The 14,705-nt window shown below is 36.5% G+C and overlaps 1 protein-coding gene across 1 annotated transcript in view; it reads right to left on the bottom strand.

Annotated features, from left to right (window-relative positions):
- CFAP54 (cilia and flagella associated protein 54) overlaps positions 1–14,705 on the bottom strand; it is a 105,531-nt gene that overhangs the window by 76,744 nt on the left and 14,082 nt on the right. Inside the window, exons 5-15 of the mRNA XM_042889930.1 lie at positions 14,158–14,216; positions 12,296–12,439; positions 11,824–11,937; positions 11,628–11,729; positions 5,920–6,118; positions 5,385–5,480; positions 4,200–4,312; positions 3,916–4,084; positions 3,216–3,298; positions 1,137–1,271; positions 108–258 (exon numbers count right to left, since the gene is read on the bottom strand). Of these exons, the coding sequence (XP_042745864.1) occupies positions 108–258; positions 1,137–1,271; positions 3,216–3,298; positions 3,916–4,084; positions 4,200–4,312; positions 5,385–5,480; positions 5,920–6,118; positions 11,628–11,729; positions 11,824–11,937; positions 12,296–12,439; positions 14,158–14,216 (1,365 nt within the window). The remainder of the gene's footprint in view (positions 1–107; positions 259–1,136; positions 1,272–3,215; positions 3,299–3,915; positions 4,085–4,199; positions 4,313–5,384; positions 5,481–5,919; positions 6,119–11,627; positions 11,730–11,823; positions 11,938–12,295; positions 12,440–14,157; positions 14,217–14,705) is intronic.

Raw genomic sequence — 14,705 nt, 5'->3', positions numbered from 1 at the left:
GTAGGAAATAAGACATAAAGCAGGTTTCATTAGTTCTAGCTATTCAGGAAGCTGCATTTACAAAATTGTATCATACTATTTTAAACAATCACTTTTTTGTTGTTTACCTGCTTTTTTCTTAGATTTACTTGCAGAATCAGCCATATTTTCCAGTACTGCAGTTAGACATAAGGTTATCTCTGCTGCCAATACAACATCAGTATCTGCTACATTACTTTGCAGAATCACTTCATTTATTATCCAGAGTACATAAACCCACTAAAAAAGGAGATAATAAAAACAGGATCAAAATAGAGTTAAGACATTTTAAAAGATATTTATATATTAGAGGCAGGTAGGGTTTTGCACTCAACTTTGTTTAAATACATTCATAAACCTGAACACAACTTGTACTTGACATTTATTTTTTAGTGCCACCAGACCAAGATGCAAGCCACTATAAAATTAGAAACACTTCAAAAAAAAAAATCAGAAAGTTATTAGTTATTATTACTCTAGAAAGGGAAAAGATTATGAACATTCATACTTTGTCATACTATGTCATAGTATAGTAAGCCTTGCAGCAGATGTGATCATCTGCCACTCAATTATCTAAGTATCTTTCCACTTAACCAGTGTAAAAGATACCTCAGTGCTTCTGTTGTACGTGCACAGCACATTAACTGTAAGCTACCTACTGCTGAATGTCAACAGTTTTCTTTAGAAATCGAGGTTACAAAAGGCACTCCTTCAGAAACCTTTTGGTCTCCATCAACTGTTTATTGGAAGCCCTGAGAAACTACCATAAATTATCCTTCACATGACAATATTTCAACAATAGTTTCTCAGTCTCAGGAAAAGTCCAAGAGAAGACTGTGGCTTTGTCTAGTGGGCCAAATCCTGTTGAGTTCCAACTCCCTTCTCTTAATCTGCAAGGTTTCTGCTGCTGCCATTTCTATTGTGGCCTACTGCCAGACAGCAGGTTACTTTTTTAATTTGTCCAGAGTGTACATACAATTCACATTTTTCATTGAATGTGATTTATCTGCATTTTACCATAAGAAAATCCACTTAGACTGAAAACCAGTATTTTTTCTTGGCTTTACTGTAACAGATGAAACTTGTATTAAGAGATACATATTATAATAAAGGAATACTTTGGAAGCTTTGTATTTGTGGTTATATTTAAAGTAGCCACTTCCATTCATCGGGTTTAACTGAAGTCCTGTTTTACACTTCTGCCACAAAAACACCAGGACATCAAAAAGTATTTCCTTGTCAGGTAGGATGTTCTGGAAAGAAAAAAAAAAAAACAAAACAAAACAATTGTAGAAACAGATTTGCATGCACATTACATACACACTATTAAAAGTTTCCAAAGTAAATAAATAATCATTGTCATATTTATCTGTATGATAAGGAGTGACAATATTTTGAAAGCTTAAGAAATATTTTTAAAAGTAGTTTCTGGTCACACAAATTTTCTTCTGCTGACAATATGTGTGGCTTTAGAAGCTTATTATTATTATTATTATTATTATTATTTCCTTCTTTATTGTCAAGCTTTTAAAAGTCATACAAAGAAAATAGTGAGATGAAAAATTCATGGAAGAAACAAGGAAATTAACTGTCGCTAAGATGTTATAATAGTCAATAAATTCTTTGAAAAATGTAATGTAGTTTAACTGTTACATTATCCTTGGAAAATTTTTAATTGGAGCATTCATGTATTTTCAGGAGGTCAAAATTAGTATGTTTTATTTTGTATTGACAGAGTACTTCCACGGGTTGTTGGTTCACTGAATGGAACACTGAAGAACTGAAAAAAAGGTTGCAGTGGAACAGCTGATAGAAACGTTAAAACATATCTACATCTCACCAAGAGATTAACAAATTCAAAACTCCATTCAGTTAACCTTCTAGGTAACAAAGTTTATAAGGCAAAAGAGCATGTCTATTACCATGTTAACATCTAAAGAGTGATTAAGGACTACTACATAAAGTACAAATTTACTGCCATTTATACCAGTTTGGGACTACTGCCTCAAGTACATAAAGCTTAAGCCCACTATTTGCACAGTGTCTGTGCACTTCTATGTGCTTCAGCATAAGATTTCATGGGTGTTGGTACTGGGAATTGATAAAGAAAAATACTGTAAAAGAAATAAATGAAGACCCTTTTGACACTATGCCATTGCTATGTGGCAGCAAGGTCTTAGATTGGATAATCTATATATCACATAACTCCATAATCAGTGGATTCTCTGCTGCTAAAGGAACAAATTTTCTTCCTTCCATCAAGCAGATAAGGTACAGAGATTTGTGGAAAGAAGAACCAAAAGAATTTAAATTCAGTGATCCGTGAAGAAAAAAAAAGACAAATTACACTATCTAAAGGCAAGATCACCTCACAGGCAAGATTATTTGTCTGAAAATACAATAATAAATCTAAAAAAAATGTGCGTGCTCCACTTGCATTCAAATTGGAACAACATTCTAAAATGACTAGAATTAACTTTGCAGTAAAATCATACAGTACTAGCATAAAATGTTTTCCTAAGGATAGTTTTTCATGAATCTTTGGGAAAACAAGCCTAGTTTAAATGCTAGTGGAGACAATTCACTGCAATTTTTTTTTTTTTTTTCCCACAGTACCACACTAAGGAAAATTTCAGTTTGAACAAGTGAGCTACAAGTGGTCATTCTAGGAATTTATTATTAGATGTGTAGTGGCATTATTCTGTAGTAGAGCTTTCAGTACAAGAAAGTCCGACTCATCTTGGTTTTGCTGATGTTGATTCCTTGTTTGCAATGAGAATTTACCACAAACTGCAAGCAAATTGCTGCAATAAATGTATTTTCATTTCTCAGAGTCACTGTTCTTATTTGCAAAAATATTGCAGGAATGTTTTCTATAGCGGATTGTATTCACTCAACTCTATCAAATATACTAAAAGAAATATTGTCTTTGCTTGTTCAGAAAATATGTAACTCATCCTATGGTTTTCCAAATGGATTTAATATCTGTTAATTTTTTGTAGCCTAATTACATTTAATAAATAATAATCTTTTTTAAAAACTCACAATAGATCACATTTTAGAGGCCTTTTTTTTTCACCTTTACTATTTCATTTTTGTAGTTTGTTAATGCCCCTGATTCCTTTGGTCTTAAATTATATACATTCAGTACAGATTAAGTGAGTAATTAATAAGATACATCTCTAATCTTGTTGTACCTGCTTAGATGTAGAGACACAGGAGAACACTGTTGTTGCCAAAATGATAAGATCATGAGAAGGCTCTCCATGCTTTAAGGAACCTGCTACATTCAGTGTTTATACAGAGGAGAAAAAAAGGAAATGGAAGACATTATTTCTGGTTACAAACCTACATTTGAAAACATTTGAAGGAATCAACTTACAAAGTTATACCAGCAGATAATATGGTCTAAGAAAAACTAAATACAAAGAAGACAGATATTCCTAAGTTAATTCACTTACTGTGAAAAACAAACACTATTATTTTTGCAAATAGAAAGTTGTCAAGATTTTGCTTTTTTTTTTTTTAATGTCACTGAATTAAATTAGTTACTTAAACAAGTTTTTTCTTGCTTCAATGGCAAGAATTTTAAAATAAACAAAGTACAAGAATGACCAAAAGAAAATCTGTTTCATGTTTTTCCTGAAAACCTGTTCCAAAATATCCATTCATTTTACATATTTGCATGTAATAAGAGATATACCTAATAGAGGTCATTTCATGTAAGGGAAATAGGCAAATGGCAACTGGACAAAAGTCAGTAGGTGGCAAGTTATCAGTTGCTGTTTTTTTCACAGAATACTGCATGCAACATATTGCATTGTTTTTAATCAATAAACAATATTTCTTGCTTCAAAAATATTTGAAATGCAAACAGATCTGTAACCAAAAACTCACTTCTGACTGTACTCTTCTTATCTGAAACACAAGGCAAATGATCTCTCCTAGTATTACTTTCATCAACAGAAAAACCATGCCTAAATTTTCCTGGAAATAGTAACGGTCGCATCAAGGTAAGAAGTTGGAGTTCCATTTCTGCCTTCTTCCACTTTGGGTCATTCTGGGCCTAATTGACAGAAACAATCAATAGAAATTTGTCTTAGAATTTGGAAACTGAACATTGCTCCTCAACCTCACAGGAATAGACTACGTAAAGATTGTCGAAATAGTATAATAGTTACCTGAAGAAAATTAGTAACAAATACAATAGCAGAATCAAACACATCCCACTCCTCATAGTTGAAAGCTAATTTTACAAACTTCACAGCAGCCTCTCCAGACACTCTCTTTTCTCCTATAATGATGACAAAACATTTTATATTTAATGCTTCATACATACATATATATTCAGAAGTTTAACTTCAGCAATAATTTGGTGTTCATAAATACAAAGGTAAAATTCTGTTTTTGTACATTCAGCATAATCCTGAAGGATTTCTTAACAACTCTACAATGCAATGAATAGCTTTATCATTTTGCCATAATGTGTACACTTGCATACTACTATAATGATGTATTTGCAGTGTCCTGCTTCATTGTAAAGAGGCTGTACTCATTGATATTGATTTGCCTGTGTAGAGAGCATCAAGGATTTAGTCCTTTCTGCTGCAGAGAGATTAAATCTAGATATGTTCTCAAGGCAACTCTCCTCACCAGCAATTCACTTGAAAAACAATGCATAGAAACATGAACAACTTCTTGCAAGATAGCTGAGCATTTCTCATTGCTGTGTCAGAAAACATGTAATGTATACAGGGAGAGTCTATTTTTCCCACCCTCCAAGTTTATCTGAAGTACAGACCAGTGTAAAAGGGACTTCCTGATCCTGGGAACTCTAAGCAAGTGGCTTATCTAGTATCTTCAGTAGTGTTATACAATCCTAAGAAAGTGCCACAGTCATTGTATCACCTGGGCACATGGGAAAAAGTATATCGACTTAATAATAGAAGGCTGTTATGTTCTGAAACAGCACAGTGATTTGTTCTAGGATCTTGAGAAGCTGACAGCAGTTCTAATGTTGCTACATCTCACTTCTCTTTTACAAGAATATACCAGGACATCGCTGTAGAGGTTGGACTTTAACTGGCTTACGGACATGAACATATCTTAACAGTATGAGATTACCACAATGTACATGTACTTCTATATGTTAATCAGGTAGTATTTGTTTCACAAAAATGGCAACGATTTCTGTAAATAATTCATTTTGAATGCCTTAGCATTATATATACATATATAAAATACACCTGAAAATGACAGTGCTTTGCAATACCTTTACGCATATAAGTGCAACTCATGAAAATAAATTCTGCTCACCAAGCATGAGTGCAACTGCTGGGCACTCTCAAAATTCAAAGCCAGTTTACCTGTTAGTATCAACTGCAGAAGAGTTGATGATGCATTAATCATACCAAATTTATCAGCGCAATCATCTCCTTGAATATCAGTACTGCTCACTCCACCTTTAAAACAGACAATTAATTACACTACTTTATACTGTATTTGATCTGCTATATGCCAATTAGCCAATAGTCATAAAGTAAATATGATACTGAAGTGCATTTAGTTTCTTTAGGTAATTTTGTTAACAGAGTATCTTTATACCTATAGTTATGCTCGGTCTATAGCATAGAAAAGGTGGTTTGGAAGGAATTATTGAGTCCAAAGCCTTCCTCAAGTTTTAAATCTAACTTTGAGTGAACTTAAAAAAAAAAAAAAAAGTGAATCACTGTGGTGGGTTGACCTTGGCTGTCCATCACATTGCCACCCAGCCACTCTTCCATTTCTTCTCCTAGTTAAAATATATGCCTTCAGGCAAGCTTTCTTTCACAGCAAGGAAAAAACTAAGAAAATGGAGGACTGTGCTCCTCACAACACTTTTTTTGTTCTTTATGCTGTTACCTGAGAGGATTTCCAGCCCTGCAAAAAAAAGCTCTGAAATCACATCATGAATTTCAGGTTCATCAGGAACAGGTGGAGTAGGGTGCAGCACACGCCTACTGCTATCAGACAGAGCTTCCAGGATGGCAAGGAATTGAGCTGCAGTACCATCAAACATTTCCATCAGCAGCTGTTCAGTAGTTGTGCGAGGCCATGGCAACTGTGTTAGAAAAAGTAATGTGAGCCTTATAATATCTAAAGCAAGCCACATAAAAAAGCAAGACTTCTTCAAAACAGTTGTCTCTCAGAAAGAAAGAACTATCTAAAACATTAAAAAATATATGGTAAAATACATTATTTTTACAAACTTTGTGTTTCAGAGGCATAGCAAACCTCATGCTAAGTGAGTACAGTACTTAAGAAGTTCTATAATTTCTTTGCAATCACACAGTTCTCCATGCTATTTCATGTAGAAAACACTGGAGTAGAAATTATGAGTGAAAGACGTCACATAGTTCAAAGCCATCCAGATCTTTCCTTATAATGATACAAACGACCATTGCAAATCAAGTTCTACATACTTCACAGAAAATCAGGGAAAGATTAAGATGTTCTGCGCTGCAGAGAAAGCATTACCTTCACTGACTAGTACATCTGCAAGCAGCATAACATAAAATACAGTCCAGAACACACAAAAATATATTTTCATTATTGATAATTAAGAAATCAGAGATCTATATAAGAAAATAATTTAAAATTTTATTTCATATTCTTTACACATGATTATTAATTTTCCTAACTAAACAGCGACCAGACACAAAATAAATCAGAAACTTGACAGTACTTGAAAAAGCTGCTTATTATTCCAACAACATTCCAATTCCATTTATTTGGCGCTTCCTCACATAAAAACACATCTGAATGGTTTCTAGGCACATTTAACAAGACAAAAATTTGGCAATTTCCTTCTCATTTTCCTGCGCTAACGTCTTATATTTTTGCTTCCAAGTGAATGCTTAAAGAAAAGCTGAGATCTGTATCTGATGAAAATAAAACTGATCTGTTCAATATTAAATAGTATTCAAAGTATTAAAGTTGGCAGGCTGTTTTTGTTTCCAAATAAACTTATATAATGAGCAAACCTCATCAATACTATTTGTCTTTTCCAAAGGAAGAGGAACTATTTTGATGCTGTAAAAAACACACAAAACAAACACAGAAAGGCATTTAGTACTGGACATCAATGGAAATAATCCTTGAAACCTTTTTCCATGCACATCAAGGCCAAGAAAATCTTTAGGAGTAACTAGCATAGAATCACCAACGGGAAGTCACACTTGACCGATTTCATAAACTTCTATGATAAAATGACTCATCTTGCAAACAAGGTGAGAGCAGTGATTATTGTCTAGCTGGTCTTTGGTAGGGCCTTCCACAGTCTCCTATAAGATCCTCATAAACAAGCTGTTGACGCATGGGCTGGGTAAGCAGACAGTGAGGTGAATTGAAAACTGGCTGAACAGCCAGGTCAGAGGGTAGTGGCGAGTGGCAGAAAGTCTAGCTGGAGGACAGTTAGCAGCAGTGTACTCCAGAGATGATTGCTGGGTCTGGTTTGGCTTATCCATTAATCTTCATTAATGACATTGATGTTGGGCAGAGCATACCAACAGCAAGTTTGCAGATGACACATAACAGGGAGGTGCAACTGATACATGAGAAGGCTGTGCTGACATCCAGGGGGTCCTCAACAGGCTGGAGAAATGGGCTGACAGGAGCTTGGTGAGGAGCAACCTCATATGGAAGCAGAAAAGTATGTTGGGGGCCACCTAGCTGGAAAGCAGATTGGCAGAAAATGACCTAGGGATTCTGGTGGACATCAGATTGAACATGTCAACAAAGTACCTTTGCCACAAAGGCTATTGGTATTCAAGGTTGCATTAGGCAAAGTACTGTTATCAGGTCAAGAGAGGTAACCCATTCCCTATGATTAGCACTGGTGAAGTCACATCTGAACTATTATGTCCAGTTCTGGGCTCCCAAGTACATGAGAGACATGGACACGCTGGAGAGACTCCAGCAAAGGGCCGCCAAGATGATGAATCACCTCTTATATGAGGAAAGGCTGAGAGCTGGGACTTTCAGCTTGAAGAAGAGAAGGCTCAAGGGGATCTTACCAGTGTCTATAAATATCCAAAGAGAGGGTGCAAAGACAAAGGCACATTCTGGTCAGTGTGCCCAGAACCAGGACAAAACATATGTGCACACACTGGAACACAGGAGGTTCCATCTGGATATCAGCAAATACTTTGTCAATGAGAAGGCACTAGCACAGGTTTACCCAGAGAGGCTGTGCCATCTCCTGCTTGGAGATCTTCAAAAGCTACATGGACATGGGCCTGGGCACCTTGTTCTGGGTTGTCACTGCTTGAATGGAGGGTTAGACCACATGACCTCCAAAGGTCAAGCTCAGCCATTCTGGGATTCTGACATTCTCCTAAAAAAATAACTCCAAAATAAATTTTCAACACTTCTTGTTTTTTTCCCCCTAAATCTTCATAACAATGTTTGAAGCAAGCTATACAAAACTACAGCAAGCTATTCAATATACCGTGCTGATGTATTCAACTTATCTGTGGATTAATTTTCATCAAATTCATTTAGGAATCAGATCTGTGCAAGTAGAAAGCAACATACTTCACATATACCCTAGAGCAGGCTAATCTCAAACTGCAGGTTTCATTTAAACACTTTTGTTAAGATGCAGAGTAGAATGGTAATTAATCTACTAGTAGTAGAATTTCACTTAACCATTGCTCTTTCATGTTTAGAAAACAAGCATTGTATTAATGGAAAAGAACCTTAAAAGTGAAAGCTAAATAAAAATATATAAATATAACTACCCTGTTTCTATTTTCAAGGTGATTTAAGTGTAAAAATAATTTGCACTGCACAAATGCTAGAAGGGTGTTAATTCTTTGCTAATTCAAGAATTAAGTGCTTTATAACATGCTGGAATGAGCTCTAAATGTCCTTTGACACTGTCTCCTACAGCATTCTCCTGCAGAAGCTGGCAGCCCGAGGCTTGGATGGGTACACTCTTGGCTGGGTAAGGAGCTGGCTGGAGGGCCGGGCACAGAGAGTGGTGGTGAATGGAGTTAAATCCAGCTGGCGACCGGTCGTGAGTGGTGTTCCGCAGGGGTCGGTGCTGGGGCCTGTCCTCTTCAATATCTTTATTGATGACCTCGATGAGGGCATCGAGTGCACCCTCAGTAAATTCGCAGATGACACCAAATTGGCTGGAAGTGTGGATCTGCCTGGGGGTAGCGAGGCCCTACAGAGGGATCTGGACAGGCTGGAGAGCTGGGCTGGAGCCAATGGGATGAGTTTCAACAAGGCCAAATGCCGGGTCCTGCACTTCGGCCACAACAACCCCAGGCGACGCTACAGGCTTGGGGCGGTGTGGCTGGAGGACTGCGTAGAGGAAATGGACCTGGGGGTATTGATTGATGCTCGGCTGAACATGAGCCGACAGTGTGCCCAGGTGGCCAAGAAGGCCAATGGCATCCTGGCTTGCATCAGAAACAGTGTTGCAAGCAGGAGCAGAGAGGTGATTGTTCCCCTATATTCAGCACTCGTGAGGCCGCACCTCGAGTACTGTGTCCAGTTTTGGGCCCCTCACTGCAAGAAAGATATTGAGGCCCTGGAACGTGTTCAAAGAAGGGCAACAAAGCTGGTGAGGGGTCTGGAACACAGGCCATATGAGGAGAGGCTGAAGGAGCTGGGAATGTTCAGCCTGGAGAAGAGGAGGCTCAGGGGAGACCTTATTGCTCTCTATAACTTCCTGAAGGGAGGTTGTAGTGAGCTGGGGGTCGGCCTCTTCTCTCGTGTCATTAGTGATAGGACCAGGGGGAATGGTTTCAAGCTACGGCAGAGGAGATTCAGGCTGGACATGAGGAAGTATTACTTTTCAGAAAGGGTGGTCAGGCACTGGAATGGACTGCCCAGGGAGGTGGTGGAATCACCGACCCTGGGGGTGTTCAAGGAAAGACTGGATGTTGTGTTGAGGGACATGGTTTAGTAGGAGCTATTGGGAATAGGTGAACGGTTGGACTGGGTGATCTTTTAGGTCTTTTCCAACCTTAGTGATTCTATGATTCTATGATTCTATGATTCTAAATGTAACTGCTCTACTTGTTATACCACCCCTGTGTATGTTCTATAAATAAAAGAGGAAATTGTTTTTTAAAGTCAGAACATCAAGCAAAAATAAATGTCCTACATTTTCGCATTTACTTGACACAATAAATCTACAAAATATTCTCAAATAAGTATAGAATAGTGCTTTCAAATGTTACAACAGTTAAGAAATCTTCTAACACTACTAAACACATGCAGAAACAAATATGAAAATTCAATATTATTGCTTCTTGCATAAATTCATGAGAACTGTCAGAGAACATTTTAGAAGCAAAAGAATTTTGGTGGAGGAACCGTACAATTTCTAACAGTTTGTTGTTAACGTCACATTAATGTTAATGTTGTTAATCAATCAGAAACTACAGAACAAAATTAATCAGTGGCAATTCTTCCAGAGTATGCACATCAGAGATATGAGGCTTCTCCTTTGTGACAGACACAACAACACTGTGAATGCCCGATGAACAAACAATAACGGAGTATGCTGAGTTCCCAACATCCTGATCGTTCAGCAAAACTTTTACATGATCTCCATTCAGTTGTACTTAAGTCTTCTAGAATCAGTTGACCTAAAGAAAGTTAACCAACAACTTCATATGTGCAAATCACACATATTTGAACATACTGAGAGGTTTCCCCCATCCTGGATAACAGGAAATTTCTAGTAAGTGAAGCTTGGGACAAAATGATTGTTCTGTCCACACAGCAATTCAATATCAATTGTGATTCAAGTCAGTGATTCAAAACTGAGGTATCAGACAATCTTCTGTGAAGCTTAAATGAATAAGTTATGTAAAAAAAAGTCTTCAACATGATCAAATTGCACCTGGAACATATCAGTATAACTTCATTATAATTTTATTAGCCATTAGACAGCACCAAATGAGCAATCTCAATTACTTCTGATCAGCCTTTCTTGTACCAAAAAGCAATTTTCTTTAAATGAAAAAAAAGAAGAACAATGCAATCACATACCAAAAATAATCATCTTAGTATTTTATAATACTTATGCCAGTGGATTACCTATTTTATGATGTTGGCTGTAAAGAGCACAAAGACAGAATAGTATTTAGGGGAATTTGCTACTTCCTTAAATTACTACCTTGTATTCTGAATACCTTTCTCTAACTAATGGCATCTTTTAGAAAAGCAGTCTTAATAAGCAAATTAAAAATAAATAAATAAAAATAAAACCACTGCAACTTTTTTTCAAGGTATCCCTTCATCATCATTGAACATAGCAGGGCAAAAGCCCATACATTTGGTATGAAATTGAGCAAGATTTTTCTTAGTTTTAATGGTAAGGAAAAAAGAAAGGTACAAAAATCAGTAGTTCTCTTAGAATTGCTACATTTTTTCTCTTTTTCAAGTTTATTCTGCATCTTTATGATAAACTGCATTAATTACAAAACTGAAAGACTAATACTTTCTCTTTGTAAATAGCACCATATGCCTTAAGCAGAACTATATCACATACTCATCACCTGCAAAGAATAAGCAAAGAGAAGGATTATACAAAATGTTAAACTTACTTTTTGTGCTTCTTTCAAGCTAGCTCTTAACTTAGGTCGAAAATAGCTTTTTGGCTTTCGTCTGGATTCATATACTGCTCTTTTGAAAATCATTACTGACATCTAGCAAAAGAAAAACGCAAGTAACTATGTTATATCCTCTGCACAGAGATTGTTTAGCTTCTGTAACTGTTAATAATTACTTGCAGAATTATACCTTTATGGTCGCCTCTCTAAAAATCTTTCCTGTTTCTGAACTTTTCTGTGAAGAACTGATATTTTCTAATTGCTTCAGTTCATCAATTTGAATCAGACCACGGCGAGCAAATACCTGTCCAAAGTACAAAAACCAAAATTGTAACTAGGTTTTCCTTCTCTGCTTTCAGGTATGTAATTTTAGAGTCACATCATTCTTGAATTTGGGAAACAGCAGAGGAGCTCAGTGAAAGTCAATTGAAAATAAGAAGAAAACTTTCACAAAATATATTTTGTACATCTATATTGGGGTTTGCCACCACTCAACGCTAGAAATCTGTAACCAGTATTAGAATGCAACGTATTAATTTAATTGATTACTCATTTACAAGTCAAAACACTTCCATACTGCAGTTAAATTTTGGAATACAGGAAGAATTCTAAATGCATACGATCTGATAAGCTGGCATATTTAAATAGACAAATCAAGATACCTCTCCATGAATGCCAGCTTGACAGTCAAAATAACACTGACAAACTGCCGCGTATAGCGTGGCTCTCCATGTCAAATAATGTACAGATAGGAGTGGAATGGATAATTCCATACATATACTGGCCCACAGTAGATATTCCAGCACCTGTAATGAAAAAATCCAGTTTCAAACTGATACTGCTAAATGCTGATATGTACTGATAAGTGCTACTGACAGTAGCATTTTCTACTATATCAATATACTTTCTGTCAGGTAAGGAGAATTCTTCTCCTGGTAGGACTAATTCAAAGAGGGAAAAAAAAAGGCACAGACTTCCTATTGATTTTTAACATATTTTGTTGATTACAAAGTAATCTTCCTGCTTATTATTGTTTTCCATCTGTAGCTAGGGGCAAGCATTATATTTTAACCTCTGAGCTACTTTGCCATTCTGCTTCACCATAGACTAGCCACCAGACAGTGGTGCCACCGTTCTCTCTCGTCTACTCTTACTATGAGAGTTCTCTCTCTCTTTTGTGCCACCTCTGGTGACCATTGTTTTTCTAAGTTACATTTCAGCTAGATCAGCAAGCTGACTTGTGACACAATGGAGTCTGCCTTCTTTGGTGATAGCCTGCACTGAGATCAATTTATAACTATGGAACCACACTGCCAGCTCTTAGTTTTAAGTTATATCTGTCTCTCCTAACATAGTCATTGCAGCAATCACTCTGTTTAAAGAATTAGCCCTACTATACTGGTTGGTCTTCCCTTCCATTCTGTTTGGTGCAATGCTCCACGAGGTGCACTAAATACACACAGCTTTAGTCCCAAACTAAATCAGTACACAGATATTTAACAGACAAGTGCTTATTACATTGGGCTGTTACATGCAAGGCAGATATTGATGGTATGGCAGTAGAGATTGAATGTTACAGCAACCTTACTTTCTGTTGCTGTGCAACAGATGGCAGCAGAGGGGCAGCCTGACAGAATGGAGTCTGACAGAAAAGTGTGTATGAAGTAAAGCTGTGGAATTGAATTCCTCCATATGGAAAACATGGTGCCCATTGATAGTTACTGACAATTGCTAGATGTTTATGGAGATCAAACAATGGATGTGAGCACAGTAAGGCAGTGAGTGGTGCACTTCAGCAGTGGCAGCAGCAACGCAAAAGAGAAGTCACACTTCAGACAGTCATGCAGATTTTTGGCATGGCATGCACATCCACCCCTGGCAAAAACCTACAGCTAAGAGTGGTGACTGAGTTAAAAAGTATTTTGTGAGAATTTGCTCTGTCAAAGAGTGTTACTGAGCTCTTTGCAGCTAGTGTAGCTACCATGGAAATAAATAAGAGACATTACTTTGGAGCGCCCTACATAAATTAAAATAATCTGAAATGCCAATAATTAGTCTCCCTGGATCCTGTACAATAAGATTAAAAGTTAAAGGAAGTCCTAACTCACTTTTATTAGGATATTCATGGAGAAAAAGGTTTTGTTCAGTGAACAACTGATATAAACAACAGATAAAAAAAAGAATCTATCCACCAGGTGTCAGCATATCTCCACTTTTTAAGAAACAAAAACAATCCTTGGATTCTGATGAAAACATCCAGAGCTCTCTAAAATTGTCAAACACTCCATCTCAGTGTCCAGCGAGACACTGTGCTGAGCTCCATTCCACAGCTGAAGAGACACAGAGGCATCAAGGCACAAAGATTTTTGAACTGGCCATTCTGCCATTTAGACTGCTTATTCGAGTGTGACAAGCACTACTGCAATGACAATAAAATAGCTAAGTCAGGCTACAGTGCTATGCAAGACACTGATGCATTTTCTAATCTGTGCAATTTTCAAATATTTCTGTTTGTTTTCCATACCTGAGCAGACTGACCTATCATCATCAAATGTCTGCATATGGTATAAATATGAATTGTACCTGTAAGAATAAAATAAAGGAACAGGTAAGTTCTGGATTCCTCGATGAAATATTTTATGTTAACTAACCGGAACTTCCTAATATCTGGGTTGATATTTCCAAATAATCTTTCTCTCACTATTTTTAAGTTAGAGAATTTGAAGCCAACAAATTCTTAAGCAATATCAACTTTAAAAGTAACTACATAATAAAGTAATGCCATAAAAGAATTGAATATAAAAATTCAATACACTGATTTTTTTATTAAATGAACTGATAAGAGAAACAGTTGGTTTTTTTAATCCCTAGATGCAATTTTTTTTTATTTTTTTATTTTTTAATTTAATAGGCTGACTTCTCCTCACAGATTAACTTGCAGGAATCTTATAGTTTGTCGTGGCATTGTCCTGGGAGACAGCAATACAATTCAGTTTGATAGTCAGTGTGATAAGTGAAATGAAGCAAACTGATTGTGAATAGAATTTTCAAAAGCATCAAAGTCATTTATGA

The sequence above is a fragment of the Lagopus leucura genome, unplaced genomic scaffold (genome assembly GCF_019238085.1).
Source record: "Lagopus leucura isolate 7727_CA_CO unplaced genomic scaffold, USGS_WTPT01 Super-Scaffold_100159, whole genome shotgun sequence".
Classification (NCBI taxonomy): Eukaryota; Metazoa; Chordata; class Aves; order Galliformes; family Phasianidae; genus Lagopus; species Lagopus leucura.
The sequence above is the reverse complement of the archived record's forward strand: the minus strand, read 5'-3'. Positions and strand labels throughout refer to the sequence as shown.